We start from the raw sequence: 19,178 nt of genomic DNA on the forward strand, positions 1-19,178 counted from the left end.
CTTGCCTAGTACCTCCTTGGTTATACAGTCATTAGTTTGTGTAATTTGTTATTGTGTGCGTTTGTGTGTGTGTGCGCGCGCGCACGTGTGTGAGTATGCATGTTTATTCTTGTGAATAAACATACATAATTTTGGGCACGCTCCCTGGTTCTGTTCTGTTAAAGGAAGACATCCAAGTTTGCCTCGTGTATGTTGGTGTTGGTCTAGGGCGAAAGCAATAAGAGTTGTGAGGAACAGGAGGATGTCTTCATATTGCGAGAAACCCTGGGTGTCGCTCACCTCACAATTCCCTCATCATGGCAGTCGAAATATAAGTTACAGCAAAAAAAAAAAAAAAAAAAAAATCATTTGTCACCATTTTGTTCGATAGCAGTTTGATATGATTACATTCAAGTGGAGTAAACTCAGAAATCTCTTATCTTTTAGTACATTAATACAAGTGGTCTGCTGTTATGGTCTCACTCTCGCTCTAATGTAAGAGGTTGAAGGTACCATGCACACATCCCTGTATACTGCAATGCCTGTCAAACGCCTCAGCGTATTATTTGGAATTGTCTCAAAATGGGATAGCCCCGTACAAAGATTGAGGTTTGGGAAGGATGTCAAAGTGGAGAAAGACAACATTTGTACAAGTGAAGAATCTCTCCGATTTGTAGAATAATACGATGATGGAAATGGTGGTAGTGGGGGAGGAGGGAGCGGTCACTATGAGGACGAATTCAATAGAGAATCATCGATGTTGGATCTTGTTCACGACCAAATGCTTTCTTGATGTTGCACGTAAAAATATACTATGCTTGATTGAACTGTGAGATTTTACTTCTGTTTCCTTTTATTTCCTTATTTCATGCAGATGCTTGAATGTATAGGGTATTTTCATTCCTTTCAGTGAATTTTTGTTGTGCTGTGAACCTAGAACATTGGTTTGTGTCAAATTATGAACATTTTGCAGCGGACATCGCCCTGAGATCGAACTCCATCATGCCGGTCAATAAGATCGTCGTTGAACCCCTCGACGCGACGAAGACAGACGACCTTCCCAAGACAAGTATGGCGTTGGCCACCGTGAGCGCGTCGACGGACAAGGCGGCCCTGCACCCGAGCAAGCCTCCCGCCTATAGCACCACCTATCGCGATAAAATGTCCTGGCTCGCCATCTTCTACAAGTCTGTCCCCAATGGTATAGGTCTGGCTGGTATTAAGTACGCCTTTAACCCAGCTGAAGTCAGATGGAGGAGGTAGGGATCACATTACACACCGTGATTATTATGTCCATATCTATTCCAAAAACAAACAAATAAACAAACAAACACACAATCACACATCGTACACGCCACATAACTACAAATAAGACTTTTTTCACAAGCAATTAATGCGTTTCATGATAGTTCTCAATTATCACAACATCGTTTATGTATTTTGTGAAGTGAGGTGCAAGGTAAAATTAAAAACATAACTATAATGCCATTCATGCCAAAAAACAAACAAACAAACCTAAAACAAAACAAAACAAAACAAGCCATTCATTCTGCTTCCCAGCCGGTGAAAAGTACAACGACCTGTTCCCTTCCATTCAACAGAAGTGATTATTGACAACATTAGCATCCGCACAATGAACGATGGAAGCAAAACTAATGAGGGTCTTCGTCAAGAGAATTCAGAAGATATTGAATGTCACGTTAGTATTTTACCTTCTTGCAAGTGGGAAACATTCGGAGATGGCGTCTAATGACACATATTGACACATATATGTATTTATGACACATATATGTACTTATGTTTTGTGTGAGGAAAAAATGTATTTTCAAGTTCTGTTGGAGATGAAAAAATGAATGAATGAATGAACGAATGAATGACAGAAGCATCGTATTTAAAACCTAATTTTGCGTCATAACGTGTTTATAATCTGTAGGTGTGTGTCTACGGACACCTGACGGATATGTTTATCAAAATAAACATTTATACGTATGATATGTGTTGAGGCTGCTGAAGTTCTGTTCATTATCGTCTTAAGGAGTCCTATCGAAAACATAGCAGTAGGCCAGTCAGGCAAATCCGAGTTCAGATGCCTTATTCCATAGACTTTTTTTTTCTTCAAAACGTTTTAAAGATACAGAAGAACGTTAAGAAATATCTACATTACGGCTACCACTTGGATGAAGGTACGAGGTATAGTTCTTGATGGATTTTATAAGTGGATCTTTTCTCAGAAATCGCATTATTGATTTATGTATCTGATTACTTACTTGCATATCGGGTTTTAATAAGATAGAATGTTTACAAATCAGATTTTTCTTTTCTTCTTATCTTGGTAGGATGTTTTGGCTGCTTCTTGTTTCCGCCGGATCTGGTGTTCTCTGCTACCAAATCACCGACAGGTGTATATATTACTCCACGTACCCAAAGAATGTCGACGTCTCTGTCGAGTACGTGGATGAGCTCGCATTTCCTACAGTGGCCTTCTGCAATTATAACGCCTTCAGGTGACCGCAACAATCATGAATTTGTTTATATATTTAAAGTGCGATTGTATTGAGATCTCTACATGAATGACATCGTTTCCCTTAAATATTTAACAAATCTGTACGAGTGTATGGACATATTTTGATCGACGATATCAGAATATCTTTGAAAATACCTCTGTACAAGCGAAACGGGAATTACAAAAAAACAAACAAACAAAGAAACACAACATTTACTACCTTTCGGTATCACAGCTATCATGTAGGCCCACTTAATCAAAAGGACTGTATATGGAGTCGGACGCGCAGTTGTTACTGCTCTTTCCCAGCCACCTCCCATATTTCAACAAGGATACCTTCAATAATAGATTTTCTCCCCCCCCCCCAAAAAAAAAAAAATAGGCCTAAATTCTATAGGTTCCATTTCAAATGCGTTTAAGTATAGATAATGGGACGATAAACTTCACTCCACTATACTACTCATTTTGAGAGTAATCTTGATAATGACTGCAACGTTTGGCCTAACTTAACTTTATGTAGGCTTTTACTTTTGGCATTAAAGAAGAAAAAAAAACACACAGAAAAGATGTAATGTTAATTTCACAACAAAAGCCATGACATGAAAATTCCGAAGATTCTTTCAGGGGGAGGGGCAGGGAGGGGAGGCGGTAATACTTGACACTTGATGTCCCCTCGTCCTCAGCCTCCCCTTCTTCTTAAAAAAAAAAAGAAAAAGAAAAAAAATACAACGTTACGCGGCCCTCACACAGAAACGTATCAAATCTTCCCTACGAGTACATACATCAATGCTAGTCTCTATATATCATAGACGTTTTCTCACGTCTAACTTGCTTTAGGGAGCCGTATATTTTACAATTGTAAATGAACAATTTGCAATGACGTACAACCATTTTTATCTCACAAACTATAGGTTTTCACAGATTAATGGAACAGATCTGGACATATTCTTTAACGACATGTACTTCGGTCCCACCTTCAACATGTCCAGCTATTACTCCTACTTGACGTCGGTCAACCTGACTGATCTCTACAACGACTACGGCCACAAAGTCGAGACTTCTGTTTACCGGTAAGTTTGTGATTTTGTTTTGATATCCTTTGAATTTAATTTTAGTCTTCCAGAAAGAGGGCTTGCTAGACACTGACAACTTGATATATGGGATCCTTTTTGACATGATATACTGGCTGAAGGGCTGCCAAAATGATGAAACGAATATGAAATGGATATATCATAGCGAAGAATTTAAATCGTCACATAAGCAATCCTGAAATCTACATTATCCGACCTTTTAAGGATGTACTTCCAAGACTTGTGGAGTACCTTGGTGTAACTGTAACACCTGACTTCCGCTTGGAGTACACACTGCCGTATGCTGAATACTGCCATCATATTCGAAGGAAGTGACGTCCGGAACTCACACCACATCGGTTAGGCCTAAACTGGGGTATGCCTTTGAGGTGTGCAACCCTAACACCTTGACGTCCATTAACAGCCTCGAGCAACCGCAGTAGACAGCGGTTCGGTTTGTTGCTTGTGACTATATAGATGGCATAATATGTCATCTACCCATTTGGTGTCGACACACGGATGGAACACGTTTAACACCACTCCTGGACAAATTATCACTTTGAAAGAGAATACAAAATCCACTGCGGACTGGTAAGCCTAGCAATGTCTTCAGCAGTTAACCCAGCAACTTGCCCTGCAAGGCAGGATCATGACCTGAAGTATATTATGCCTAACACATCCACTGATGCGTTCAAATACGCGTTTTTCTCAAGCACAAATTGGATCTGGAACTGCCTACCTAAGTCAACTTACCAACTCTGGCAGTGACAACATTCAGAGAGGCTGCTCTCCTCACTCTTACAACATTGCCATTTTCTCCTGTGGATCTCTTAATATTCTGTAAAGAAAGATGTTTCCATATTTTACTTGCACAGCACACACTCTTTTAATGTAGAAATAGGTCATCACTGTCACACCTCCCCGCGACACATGTCACGTAGTTTATCCCAGTGTAACTTTATGTAGCTGAGAGAGGGATTTTCTTGTCAAGTATCAAGTCACGTGACCAATCTATCAATGGAAGGGAAAAGGATAGATTGTACACTGTGTTTTTATATTCCACACAATGTTCAAGTCTGATTTGACAATTTGAATGGAATTTGAAAATTTGTATAAGTTTCATCAAAATCGTACTAGAAGTAAGAAGGTCATGAAATCTTAAAACTTGATATTCATTTAATAAACAGTACATAAAACAGATCACTAAATTTTACTTCCGACATGCAATGAAAATAACTCTACCAAGACATATCATGAAACCCTTCACTAAATGCTCATACCTCGGACAAAGCAATTTCAAATTGATGGGACATAGTTTTTTTTTTCTGTGTGTGTGACTCACTCTGTATAATGTCATAATGTACAATGTCATTATGTACAAGTATAGCAACAATTTGCTTCCGTCCATTTTTGATGCTATGTTCCTCAAAAATCAATCATTTCATGAATATCCCACTAGGCGTTCCAATGAATTTCATTTACCCCTTTTACGAACGATCCTTGCTAAAAACACACTCATTCATATAGGCCCAAATTATTGGAATTCTTTGAATCATGATATAAAAAACGCCCCATCCATATATTCTTTCAGGAGACTGAAGTCCTTTCTATTGCAATCGTATGACTCTTTAGCACTGAACTAGCCATTTGGTCTTCTTTCTCACACACTGACTTACTCACTTTTTCTCCTCTTTGAAGAATAAATTGTAATCTTTTGGATGTCTGTTGATGTGATGATCTATGCTATTGCTCAATGTCAAGAGTTGAATTTCCGTCTGTTACTACTGTTCATACGTCCCTCTATTTCATTGTGGTTTTTTTTCTCTTTTCAGGCATTACAATATCACTTTTTTTTTTCTCCACAGCTATCATCTGTTTCTCTTGGCATGCTTCTGCCGAAGATCGCTGTCTCCGTTGCGCGTTTTTGTTTGCTATTTTGTCTTCTGTCTGTTAGTCTTGTCCATTCCGTTTTGTTCCGTACAGCATTTCCTTCAGTAGTTGTTTTGTTGTCTATTCCTGTTTCATGCTTGTTCGCGTTTGTTAGTCTTGTCCATTCCGTTTTGTCCCGTACAGCCTTTTCTTCAGCAGCTGCTTTGTTGTCTAGTCCTGTATCATGTTTGTTCGCGTCTATGAGAGTAAGTGTATTTAGCTGTGAATCTAATTCTCAGTGGGCTTCCGATTTCTTCCTCTTCTTCCTTCTTTCCTTTTGTATTTATGATGCTCCAATTAATCTTCCCATCGATGTTTTTTTTTTCCAGAGGGGCCCACATTCTACAAGCTCTGTCTTTTTAGTGGGTCTCTCCATTTCCGCACTTTAAGCAAGGTTATACATGTACTTCATTTCGACCACTTCTGTTTCTTTTTTTTTCTACAATGTATAATTACTATAAGGTCCTCAATCATTGTACAGTTTTTTCATTGCATAATGCTCTGTTTACCTTATTCTCTGTTGTAAAAGAAGTGTAACACATATTTTGTCGAAAAATGAAATAAACTTGAATTGAATTGAATTGAATAATTGGTTATCTGTTTCTTTCCTCTCGTATTTACAAAGAGTGAGCATGAATCAGGTAGTTCTTCCTATTCAAAATATAACGAGGAAACTCTTCGATTGGGGAACCTGTTTTGTGTTCAACGATGCTGATGGTTCGCCGGGATTCACCGTCAGAGCTGCTGGTAAAATCAATTTTATCTCAATGATTGGTGTGAAAGACAATTATATGTGATTCTGTATGTTCGTTCATTTGTTTTTTTTTACTAGCTTATTTCAATTTTTTCAGCGAAAGGTTAAAATCAAATACGTGTACTAGGCTTGATATCAACGATTTTCCACTCTTCAGTAGAAGCAGTAGAAGCTGTGTTGATATTATATAATTATATGAATAAATAAATGAATGAATGAATAAATGAATGAATATATATATATATTAGATGGCTTAGACAGTTTCTGGTACGTGATTGGTCGAGAGCTCATCACGTGATGCTGTTTGCGAGGATCGCAACTGTTATATTTTCCCAGCTCGTTATATTGACCAACTGGTCAACTGAATATATTTTTTCCATGTGTGTCGCCCTCTTACGGTTGAAAAACAAACAATTACACCAATATAAGGATGTGGGACCACGTCGGTAACTGGGAGGAGCAAACGATTACTATCGATAACTGCAGTCTGGATCGATATAATCTTCTCCCACTCACCCCCCCCCCCCCATCACCACGCACACACACACACACACATACACACACGATGCGCGAGAGAGTAGACTAGACGGCGCGGCGCGGAGTAGCGTCATGCGCTAGGCCTGCCTGGTATACCGTGTACGTGTGGATGGAATTCGGGAAGCTAAACGTTACGTACAGTGAAACATGCTACATAGTAGGCTACCCAATGGGTGATTTCAAGTTCGGTGCTAGTGCTAGTGCTAGTGCTAGTGCTATCTCAGCACTAGCACCGGCAATAAAACCGAACTTGAAATCACGTCGGTGTTGGGAGTTGACCTCAAAATTATGACGTATTTCCGGTTGCTGGTGCTGGGCTTGGTGTTGAATGTCGTCTGCTGAACCGAGCTCCGCCGATTGTGTTAGCGATTTACGTGCTTTTTCGCCATTGACTAACACTAGCCCCTAGGGATTAACATTTTCGTCATTTCAAGTTTGGTGCTGGTGTTAGCGTTGCCGTGCGAGACTCAAATTCACGTCCATAATAGATGCACGTTTTACGTGCAAAGTCTATGCTAATGCAGTGGTCGCCCACGTAACGTACACGAACACTCTCGACATGGCTTCATAAATCTGAGCTTGGGAGCAAAATTAAGATAGTTGTATTTTGGGGAGTGGATGAAATTTGTGGCATTTTAATATTTCTTCCCTACTATGTCCCTAAAACTAAGCAATTTTGGCTACATCTTTTAATATTTAACTGTAATCACGCGCAATCACTTTTTTCGTCGCGCAATTCCCGCGGAGCTCGCGGTGCTGTGATTCCAACACCTAGTGCTGGTGATCGATAATTTTGATCGGTATCGCGTCGTTAATCTGACCGTCGGTGTTGGAGCTCGATTTAACGCTGTTATTCGGGGGCTAGCACTAGCACTAGCACTAGCACCGAACTTGAAATCACCCATTCATTCGGCCCGCGAAGTTTGGATTCACACTTCAAAATGGAGCCCCGTTTTGTCTATAATAAACGACGACGAGGATTTTGGAGGATAAGGAAAACATGGCCCAAACCAAGCGAGTTAATAGTCTAGAGACATTTTGTTCAGTTCAGTTCGTAGAACGAGGGCAATTCATGCATCTTTGTATTGACGTAACTTAACGACGAGTTAGACTTACGTTAGATCCAGGCCTAACGTTACATCGAACAAACCACGGTTGTGGAGGACTATAAACTGTACGACACCGAGCAGACTGGTTTGCAAATCACTGTGTTTCTACAATGTTCATCTCTGCAACAGAGGGGAAAAAAGACTGATTTTGAAATTGCTGCAGATTCCTGATGACAGAAGGTAACGTTAGGCCTACTCTATTACAGTTATAATAGAGTCTATCTAGTGGGCCCTATAACATTTAACAAACATGTAGAGCCTAACTGCTAGTTGTCTAGAAGGTTCTATGTGTTAGACTCAGAGCTAATTAACGTTAGAATCTAGACATAGATAACGTTAGGGCCTACCTGTAGAAACAAAATGTCAAATGATAAAGATTGGCCAGTAGGCCATAACGTTTAAGGCCTAAAGTTAGATTTGCTTTGTGAGTAGACCCTAAAACATCTTTTGGACCTGAGCCTAATTTAACTATATAGGGCCCTAAAGCGTCGTTACTTTGAGCCTAACGTTAACGTTAGTAGACCCTAGGGCCTCTTGTCGTTTATAGAGGACATGAGCCTAGCAACTACACAGTCCAGTCGCCGCTTTACAACTACCAAATCGCGACAGTCTGCGCGCATACAGCGTCTGGTCAGGCTGACATGAGCGTATAATAAACGGTTAGGCTATACGTCGTTAGTGTAGGCTCTTCTGCAAAGCACAATGGAGGGCAAGGCCATCTAATATAATATAATCTAATATAACAGATATCGACTGGTAGGGGGTGGAATGTAACAATCTGCGCGCTTCGGGAAAATATAATCCCTTGGGAAAATATAACTCCCTGGCGGTCCAAAGAATGTTATATTCCACACCGTACCAGTCAATATGAAATGAATTTATATATTATCGTTATCGTTACATTAAACATTTTCGAGTGTCTTGTCCACATGATCAATAAATCGTATCTCGGATCACAATATAATTATTATTGATCCCAGGTAAAAACTACGGTCTGGAAATTGCCATGAGCGTGGAGCAGTACGAGTATTTTTTGGAGCCGAATTATCGCAACACGGCTGGTTTCCATGTTGCTGTGTACGACAGAGAGACCTTCCCCCTCATGGAAGAGACAGGATTCGCCGTACACCCTGGCACACATACACTCGTGGGAATGGACATGCAAGAGGTAATATATGTCCGTCATCACCCTCCTTTTTTATTTTGTTTTGATTTAATGCACAACTAATGATATCGTGTATGTCACATGTCACGTAAAAACCATCCCTTGATTTGATTTGATTTGATATGACTCAGTTTTCAACGAGTTAAAGCGATCCTTCGTGCCATTCCAGGATGACAAATGAACGATATTTTAGATTATCTGTACATACGAGGCGATAGCAAAGCAGGTTTATAGGTCACTGTCATTTAACCTATTTGAAGCAAGCCGAGTTCGAGTTTTGACGTGACTGTGACTTAACAACTGCAGGAAAGAAATCGAAGAGAAAAAAAAGGGGGAGAGACAGCCCAGACATACAGAAAAATGAGTGGAAGACGAAGAAGGAAAAAAGGAGAGGAAAAGAATACACTTTACGATTCAGGATGCACGGAACGTTTGAAAGTTTCGTGTGTGTGTGTGTGTGTGTTTGTTGTGGTTGTTGTTGTTGTTATTGTTGTTGCTCCTGCTTTAATTCTAAGAACCTTCTTCTTCTCGAGTCACTGCACAAGTCCTGTCCAGTGCAGAGCGCAGGATCTGGCTTTGGTGGTGAAAGTCTCCAGATCATTGACGGTGCATTGCTCTGGTAGGAGGGGGCAGACCAAAAGATGTTGCATTGTCTGATCCTGCCCGCAGTTTCAAGCAGTTTCTCCATCCCTATTGTAGCCCCATTTCTGCATGAGGACTTTGCATCGTCCTATTCCTGTCCGTAGGCGATTCAGGCATGACCAGGTGGGTCATGCCTCACTTGAACCCGGAGGGAGTGATTCACTTGGTCCATCCTTCGACCGTGGGCGGTGACATCAAGGGATTCGGTTGAATGGAGAAAACTGCGTCTGGATTTGAGTCTCCTTTTAGCAGGTTCACGATTGTAGAGTGGGTGGCGAGGGTTAACTTCTTGCTTGGTTTTCTCCATCTGTGCTGAGACCTCTCGCCTGATGTGTGGTGGGGCAATACCACACAGTAAGTAAAGGTCATCTACTCTTGTTGGTCGCAGATATCCAGAGATAGCTCTGCAAGCTGCATTCAGGACTGGGTCGATCTTTGCAGCATGAGATGACCTACACCAGACAGGGGCTGCATACTCGGCAGTGGAGAAGCATAGAGCAAGAGCTGTGGTGCGGATAGTTTTGGCATCTGTTCCCCATCTTGTATTAGCAAGCTTCTTCAGTATGCTGTTCCTTGCTCCAGCTTTTGCCTTTGTCTTGGCAATGTGCTCCTTGTAAGTAAGGGAACGATCCAGTGTGACGCCTAGATAGATCGGCTTATTGGTGTGTTTAAGCCATTTTCCATGCCATCTGACCCTCAGTTGTCGGTTAGCATCTCTGTTCTTAGAGGTGGAAGACGCTAAGTTGAGTCTTTTCAGGATTTGCACGTAGGTGATTTGCGGCATAGTAAGGAGTTAGACCTGCCAGCGAACCACTGAGTGTTTTTCCATCTCTTCAAAGGATTGCTTCTGTGAGGCAATGCAGAGATCATCAGCATACAGGTAGCTCCTTGTACTTGGATGGATTGGTTGGTCATTCGTGTAGATGTTGAAAAGAAGCGGGGCAAGGACGCTTCCTTGCGGGAGACCGTTTTTCTGTCTCCGCCATCTCCTGCGGGTACCATTCAGATTCACGTAGAACCGCCGGTTCGAAAGCAGGTTCTGGATCAATTGTGTCAGCTTGACATCCTTGGTCATCTCAAAGACTTTCCTTGTAAGAATCCTATGGTTCACTGTATCGTAGGCCGCAGAGAGGTCAACAAAAGCTGCTCCAGTTATCAGCCCTTCCTCAAACCCATCTTCGATGTACTGTGTGAGATTCAACAGTTGGCCAGTACAGGACTTTCCTGGCCTGAAGCCTGCTTGCTCGGGAATGAGGAGCTCATCTACAAAGGAGGCGATACGGTTGAGTAAGAGCCTTTCAAAGAGCTTGTATGTGTGGCAGAGCAGGGAGATAGGTCTGTAACTCTTTGGGCTGGCTGGGTCTTTGCCTGGTTTGAGTAAGGCGACTACTCTGGATTTCCTCCATAGCTTTGGCAAGGTGTTGTCACTCAGACATTTGTTCAGCATGTCAAGCAGCCACTGGAGTGCAACAGGTCCAAGATGTTTGATCTGCTCACAGAGGATATCATCTAATCCAGCTGCCTTATTACTCTTCATTGCTTTGGTAGCACCACACAGATCATTCATGGTGAAAGGTCTTGTGAAGTCAGATGGCCCTTGGGAAGCTGTCTCAGCATTTTGGGGGAGCTTGGCTCTTCTTGGTTGATGGTTAGGGTTACCCTGGCTGTTCACAAGGAGTTGGGAGCGACTTGGTCAGCAGTAACTTGAGGCCTTGGTTGGGATTTCGTAAAGTCGTTCCCAAGGATCCGAATCGTTTTCCAAGCTTTCCTGCTGCTGTGGGTCATATCTGTTGATTCAATGAATTCAATGAACACTACACAACTACTAGTACATTCTAAGAACCAAAAGTGTGTGTATGTGGGCGGGGTGGCAGTCCAGCGGTTTCCCAGCCCGAATGATCAACATCATGTACTATCCGTTGGTATTTGAAGTGTTTATAATGCAGTGAGTCGGGGAGCAGGAAAGTATGTACGAAAACCTCAAACGCGAGCAGAAACTAAAGTGTACTGATTCTAAACAGAAGTAAAACTGAAGGTAAAAGCAATTTATGTAATGGCGAACTTTGAATCTTGAACAACCTCACGGGCAGTGCAAGAACAAGACGCTAAGATACTTTGATTATTATGGCCACATGGAATGCAAGGCGGAATGTCAGACTGACTTCTTCGTGGATACTTGCGGATGCAAATTTCTCGCAATGCCCGGTAAATAAACTCAGTTCCATTCTGTTGTCGACGTTTAATTCCACTCTTCCCGACATTTGATTTCGTTACGTTCAGACGACAAGCCTTAACCTCGAGCTTAGGAAACATTGAGGTTAAGCTCGTAGTTAGGGACCGTGTAGACACACTCGTAGTTAGCTAACCTCGGGGTTAGCTCGATTTTATAGAAGAGCCACGAGATATCTGAGGGTTAGCGCTCTAACAACGAGCCATGGGGGTCCCCATTCGTAGTTAAGCACCGTGTGGACACAAAAATCAACGAACTCAAAGAGGCAGGAGTTTAACCTCGAGGTTAAGCTTCGTCTAGTGGACACAGGTCGAAATTAGGGGGCAAGAGCTTAACCTCGAAGTTTCCTGACCTCGAGGTTAGGGCTTGTCGTCTGAACGTAACTATTGATAACAGGACAGTTAGAGATACGAGTCAAAACGTTTTTTCATCAATTAGTTATCGTGGCTGTCAATTCCGATACTTACTTACAATTGTCATTATGAGCCACATCGTTGCCATTATCTCTCCTGTAATCATCTTAACTATCATCATCATTATCCTAGTTTCTTTTCCAATCACTTGAAAAACATTTTGAAGGGACTATCATTTGTACTGGTTGCTAAATATTTTTCAGGTGATGCACGGGAATGTACGGCCTGGGCATACTTCACCTGCATACTACCTAATTATTGTAAGTATAAATGCGGTCGTCTTTCTTTTTTTTTTATTTCAATGGATGGGTATGCTCATCCTGATTAAAAAAATTGTCGGGTATACAGTGTGCTCCCGAAAGATAATGAAGTAAAATTCGTCTTGTAATGCCATGAAGCTATAAATTGAATATTTGTGGTATATGGCGCCTGATAATGGAGATGATAATGATGACGATAATAATGATAATAATAATAACAATAATAATAATAATTATTATTATTATTATTATTATCATTATTATTACTATATATTATAACTATTACTGATAAATGATAATGATTGATTTGATTTGATTTGTTTTTATTTCTGCATTCAATCAGGTACAATTTGTATACAAATTTCAATAAGTACAAAGACAAAGAATAGCAAGTGCAGTGAAATGAATCGATAACAGTACACAAATAGATACACATAGGTGATTTCATTGAGCAGTGTACATACACAAAAACATAAAATAAGATATACAGTATTTTTCAGTAAATAACAGCGACCATTGAATGCAGGAGACCACCATCGTAAGCGATTAAGCTTGAAATTGATGGAGGCCTCATGATGATGATGATAATAATAATTTGATAATGATAATAATAATAATTATGGTCATGATGATAATACACTGTATTAGTGGTAACACTGATAACAATAATGATAATAATTGTAGGAAAATTAGTAATACTGGTACTACTAATAATAGATACTTCTTTATCCAGGGTTGCCTCTTTAACGTTGACAATGTTCCACCAGAAGGCATTACATTACTATTCTTATTAATACGGTACTCATTATCACTACTGCCAATATAATCTTTTCATATTTATATGATCACAGCAATGAAAAAAAAATTTCTCTGATTGAATGAAAAAGCTTCAGGTAGCATTTATTTGTAACTTTTTTGGGATTTTGGCATCTTTGACACTCCAGGGGTCGCGGAACATTTTAAGGATGGGGGGGGGGGGGGGGCTTAGGGTCAATGATTACCCCCCACCCCCATCCTACCCCGAACTCAGCAAATGATGCTCAGGTTTAATAACGTGACGTTGATGGAGGCAATGTCGTGCGTGCATGCTGCACCCTGTTAATACTCTCGAGTATGAGGCGCCAGGCGTAGCACCGATAATTCCGTTACGAAATCGCTGCTGTCGCATAAAGCTGGTATCTCACTGAGCGGCGAACGTTTGCGAACGTAGCGAATTTGAGATTCGCCAACTTTTCTGACGAATGTTTGCGAAAAATCAAAGTTCGCTTCTGCCATTAGCGACAGTTAGCGACTTTTAGCGATGTTTAGCGACAATTAGCAACACTTTAGCGAATGTTTGCGAAAGTGTTTGCGAACACAGGTGGCAAATATTAGCGAATGTTAGCAAATGTTAGCGACAATTTTGCAAATGTTAGCGACAATTTTGCAAATGTTAGCAACTGTTTGCAAATCCTTTGCGACAATTTTGCGAATGTTCTTGGACCTAGAAAAGTACCAGGCGATTGTGTATAGTAATACCCATAAAACGACATAAAACCTTCCACTGAATTCAGATCTCTTGTGACAACCGTTCAAGATGGATTTCCAGGATATGGAAATAAATTTCTGCCAAGAAGAGGCTCAAGGTGTTGCTAACCTTGAAGAGCTGCTTTGTCAGGCTGCTGCTACAGATATGTATTGTGCAGCATAAGAGAAATAAAATAAAGAAAAACAAGAAAGGAAGAAGAAAAGAAAGAGAGTCAGAGAGTGCTTGTTGCAGAGGACAGACTTTAGTCATTATGAAAAGCTTTTGAAGCAATTACAATCATGATGGAGATGTCAAGAGCTTCAAGAACTTTCTTAGAGTGGAACCTTGTCTGTTTCAGAAGCTTTTATATAGGAACCATGCGGTTACTTGTTCGCTAGCAGTGGCGAATCATATAAAAATGTTAGCGACACCGTATTACGACCGTTTGCGAATTCTTACGAGTGTTTTGCGAATGTTTGCGAATGTTTGCAACTGTTAGCGAAAATACAAATTCGCAAAGGTTCGCAAAGAAATTTTGAACATGTTCAAAATTTCTTTGCGACAAGAAAAACCGTTTGCGAACTTTCTTGCGAATGTTAACGAACGTTTTGCAACCGTTTACGAACCCTGGCGAATTCCCAAATTCGCTACGTTCGTAAACGTTCGCCGCTCAGTGAGATACCCCCTTAAGGGATTCTGTCACGAAGTCAACCGCTGTAAATAATTTTGTCATGAAATCAATATCTGTATTTCAGTTCGTCACGAAATGAACTACTGCAAGTCAGGAAATGAAATACTAGTAATAATTTGATCAGGAAAACAAATCCTGCCATTCATTTCGTCACGAAATAAACTTCTGCATTTCATTGCATCACGAATTTTACTACTGCAAAAAAAAAAAAAATCGTCATGAAATTGACCTTTGCAAGTCGTTTCATCACAAAATGATATCTGCAAATAATTTAACCATGAAATGAAATACTGCAAATAGATTTGTGCGTGAATTAAAACAAGCGATACACTACCTTAGCGCTGACGTATACCGATACATACAGCGCTACCGTTTTCCCCATTCTCAAGTACACGTAGATTTCGTAAAGAATGAGATTGATTTCCAGACCGATTGAATAAGGGATGTTGATTTCGTGACGTAATCACTTGTGCGACACTTAGTGCCCCATAATCAAGTGCCCTGCATCTCCACTAATGCACCCACACTTGGGTGTTATCCGAACACAGCCACACATGGGCTCAAATTTCACAATATACACAATTACATTTTTATATCATCTGGTCCTGTCACATAATTATGGACACTTTGCGGGCATTCTCACATGGAAGTTAAAGGAGACCTCCGGATGATTTTCAAATTTTTACATTTGAACATATATAAATTAGTTATACTGGGTACAGAGTTTCAGGATTTATAATGATTGGGATGAAAAATATGAATGTTTTCGAAGTTTATAACAAATTGCAATGAACAAAGATGATGACATGGCAGCCTCACCATAAGAATGCATGAGATGTGGCTCAAGGAAGCAGCACAAAAGAAGAAGGCATGCATAGATTACACACAGGTGAGCTTGCAAGCATGCGGTATTGTAATGGAAGGACACTGCTACATTCCTGAGATATGTGAGGCTCCTGTGTCATCATCTTTGTTCAGTGTAATTTGTTTAAGGTTTTTGAAAGTACTGTTTCTCTGCTCAAGAACCACAATAAATTCTACAAATCAATACATGAAGCTGTTGATTTATGTACTACCTGATGTGAAATTATGAAAATCGTCCGGAATGCCCCTTTAATTCATGTCAACCACGTGCACAAACTCACCTGCATAACACACACACATACACACACACACACACAATACCTTCATAAAATAATTATTTATGGTACAGAATTGGAAATAAAAAAAAAATCTCTCTGCATATCAACATGTTTGTATTGAGATCGATCGCCATCCAAGTCAATTCTGCTTATGATTTAGGTTTCAATACCTTAGTGCTTTAAGCCCCTTGTGGCATGCGATATTGTATTTGTGTTATCCAATATGAGGCATAATGATATCAGTCACAGTGCTCACCATGATTTGTAATGTTACAAATTTCCTTTGATTACATACTAAGTATTCATTTTATTTGTTGCTATTCCTGGAGAAAATATAAAGAGAAATTAAACCCAAAACAACAAAAAATTTTCAATCATGATGCTACATTCTGAAATCGATGTCCAACTGCTAACTACTAAAGTGTGACCAACGAAAATTGACTTTTCTACTTAATGGTGTCTATTGCTTTACAGACGTCTTTATCCTGGACATCAAATGTGATTGTCCAGTACCTTGTGCAAGCCGGAACTACGATACGTTTCTCTCATCCGCCATGTACCCTTCCAACTATCATGCGTCCGTACTCGAATTAGAGTATGGTGATGACTCTTCCCTATTTCAGTGAGTGCCCACCGATCCCTCCCTTGTTACCCGTTCCATCTGAGACATATTTTCCCAAGCAGATTTAGATACATTGCAAAACCAGTTCCCGTAAGGTAAATGGATTAATGACCACATTTCAAAAGGATTGAAGAGCGAAAGCGCCGTGCCAATTAGATCCTGCATATAACGACTTCAAGGAGTACAACGTATTAGGCGAACTCTTGAATAGATGCTCTCTTCACTACATTCTATTCAACAATTGAATTCCCGATTACAGAATCAAGGCATTATAAGCCATAATCTATAGCTATCACATTACTTTAAGCTTTTAAATCATTTCTGACTGAGATACGTACACTGTATTGTCCTTCCATTCAAGAATGTCCGGTTTTCTTGCGCATCGTGAAATTTCAGCATCATTAACTCCGTTTTGCTCCGTAGGCATACGTTTTGCTCAAACTCTGAGAGACCAAAATCATATTATGGTGATCATGACTGCATATATGCTTTATCAGATAGCTGAATGTGCATTTTTATTCTCAGATTTTCTCAGATTTTTATTGTATCAATATGCAATCATTATTTTGGAATGCACAGTTAAGGCTTATTTCATAAAAGCTGAAATCGGAAAACTATCACGACTACATTATTACCAATACACTCTCATCATCACGGTAATCACAAGGAGTGGCATTTATTTCATTCATATATTTACTACTAAGTGTGTATCAAATTGATTTTTGACTGAATATATCTTTAACGTTATGGCTAGGCGAGATTATCTAATAGGATTTTTTTCTTTATTCTTGCTGTGATTCCTAGCGCCACCCCTGATATATATATATATATATATATATATATATATAGAGAGAGAGAGAGAGAGAGAGAGAGAGAGAGGAGAGAGAGAGAGAGAGAGATGTATACGTACATTTATAATGAAATCAAACAAAGGGATAATGATTTATTAGTGACAACTTTGAGCAAAGAAAATGGGATTCAAACCCGAGACCTCCAGAATGCTAGACCGGTGCTCTACCAACTGAGCTATATAAAAAGCCCTAGTACAATGTTCGTCCCCTAAACCCTTGATTTTCAGTGCTCGTGCGGTCAGAAGCCATATTATATATATATATATATATATATATATATATATATATATATATAATATATCTATCACGTATCACTGAGAGAGGTTTTTGTTTTTCATTGTGGACACTGATTTTTAATATATTCCCATGTTTACAGAGAAAACATCATCGTGGTAAGCATCTACTTTCGAGATATGAGCGTCCAGAAAATCTCCCAACAAGTCGCCTACAGTTTCTTCAGCTTACTATGTAAGAGCTAGATTATATATCCTCGTTTGTTTTGCTTTTTGTAGAAATTACCCAAAAAATATTTCACTACGCTCTAGATTACACCAACTGTCACAGAATTAAACGAGTTAAATTGGTCAACAGGTGCACTAATTCACAAAAATCTCAACTAATCATAGAGAGAGCAAAAGCATGCTTTCTGTTTGTTTCTATAATATGAAAAAAAAAATGAAAGCCCGAAGGTTTAATGCGTCAGAAACGTTTCTTTCAATTCAATTCAATTCAATCATAGTTTATTTCCAATCAACGAAAATCAAAACATAGCACAAAGTACAAATGTCATGAAATGATATTGTTCAAACATTTGCAGAAGATTAATGTAGTATACAAGTTAAGTTATATAACAGCAACAATAATTAGGAGGAACAATGCATATATACTTCGTGGGCATGCGGAAAATAAATTCGATTATGGAAAATAGTGATCCGCTAAAAAGCAAAGCTTGTTGGACGTGGATCGCTAGATAATTGATGAGTAAACTATGTATCATTCAAGATTCATTATAACTATTGTACCTAATATAAGTTACTCAGTATTTAAGTCATCTGTAAAGATATACATATAGTTATTTTAAGATACGCAGGTCGGGAAAATAAAAAACAAAAATAAAAATAAAGTATCAATGCTAATGCCGAGACACTGTTCATTGAACCGCGTGTACCGGGAAAATATGACAAGGGCAACACACTCGTACACACATTCAATTACCCACACACATATAAGACGCGAAACACTACCGAGAAGAGAGAAGAAGATAACATTACAAGTCTACGAAGAACAAAAGACAGGAAAGGAAGAGGAGAGAAGAAGGAATAGAGGTCTGCATACAGAACACGCCAAGTGCTGCGACATCAGGACAGGTGAAAACTGTTAGCAGAATCAAGGGTTGTAACGAATGCAGGAACACACAGAGTTGTAACTCAGTATTCCTGGATAATTCCTATCATTCTTATTCCAAAGAATTACAATTTTTCAAAAGATAAGGTTTTCTGTGATTAATGCACTTTTTCTTGTTCTTCGAGGTTTTCAAAGAGAAAAAGATAGTAACAGATTTGAAATAATGTTTCATAATAAGCAACATTGGTCGCGCTTAACCTGCTGTGCCAGAGTTAACTTGCCCTTTGACCTTATTTTCTAGGTGACATTGGTGGCGCCCTTGGATTGTGGCTGGGAGGCAGCATTCTTACCGTGTTCGAGGTTTTCGACCTCTTTGGACACTCCGCGTACGTTTTCTTCAGGCGAGGTACGAGACGGAGGTAGCCGCAAC

The 19,178-nt window shown here is 39.7% G+C and overlaps 1 protein-coding gene across 1 annotated transcript; it reads left to right on the forward strand.

Annotated features, from left to right (window-relative positions):
* Positions 1-981: 981 nt before the first annotated feature.
* Positions 982-19,171, forward strand: LOC139743407 (acid-sensing ion channel 1C-like). Its single transcript, XM_071653892.1, has 10 exons — positions 982-1,238; positions 2,316-2,483; positions 3,394-3,552; positions 6,107-6,228; positions 8,862-9,049; positions 9,562-9,652; positions 10,612-10,779; positions 16,406-16,553; positions 17,781-17,872; positions 19,050-19,171. The coding sequence occupies exons 1-10, from the start codon at positions 982-984 to the stop codon at positions 19,169-19,171; spliced, it is 1,515 nt and encodes a 504-aa protein (XP_071509993.1).
* Positions 19,172-19,178: the final 7 nt, after the last annotated feature.

This window comes from Diadema antillarum, unplaced genomic scaffold (assembly GCF_040938485.1).
Source record: "Diadema antillarum isolate AM-2024a unplaced genomic scaffold, OU_Dant_1.0 seq00001076_RagTag, whole genome shotgun sequence".
Lineage (NCBI taxonomy): Eukaryota > Metazoa > Echinodermata > Echinoidea > Diadematoida > Diadematidae > Diadema > Diadema antillarum.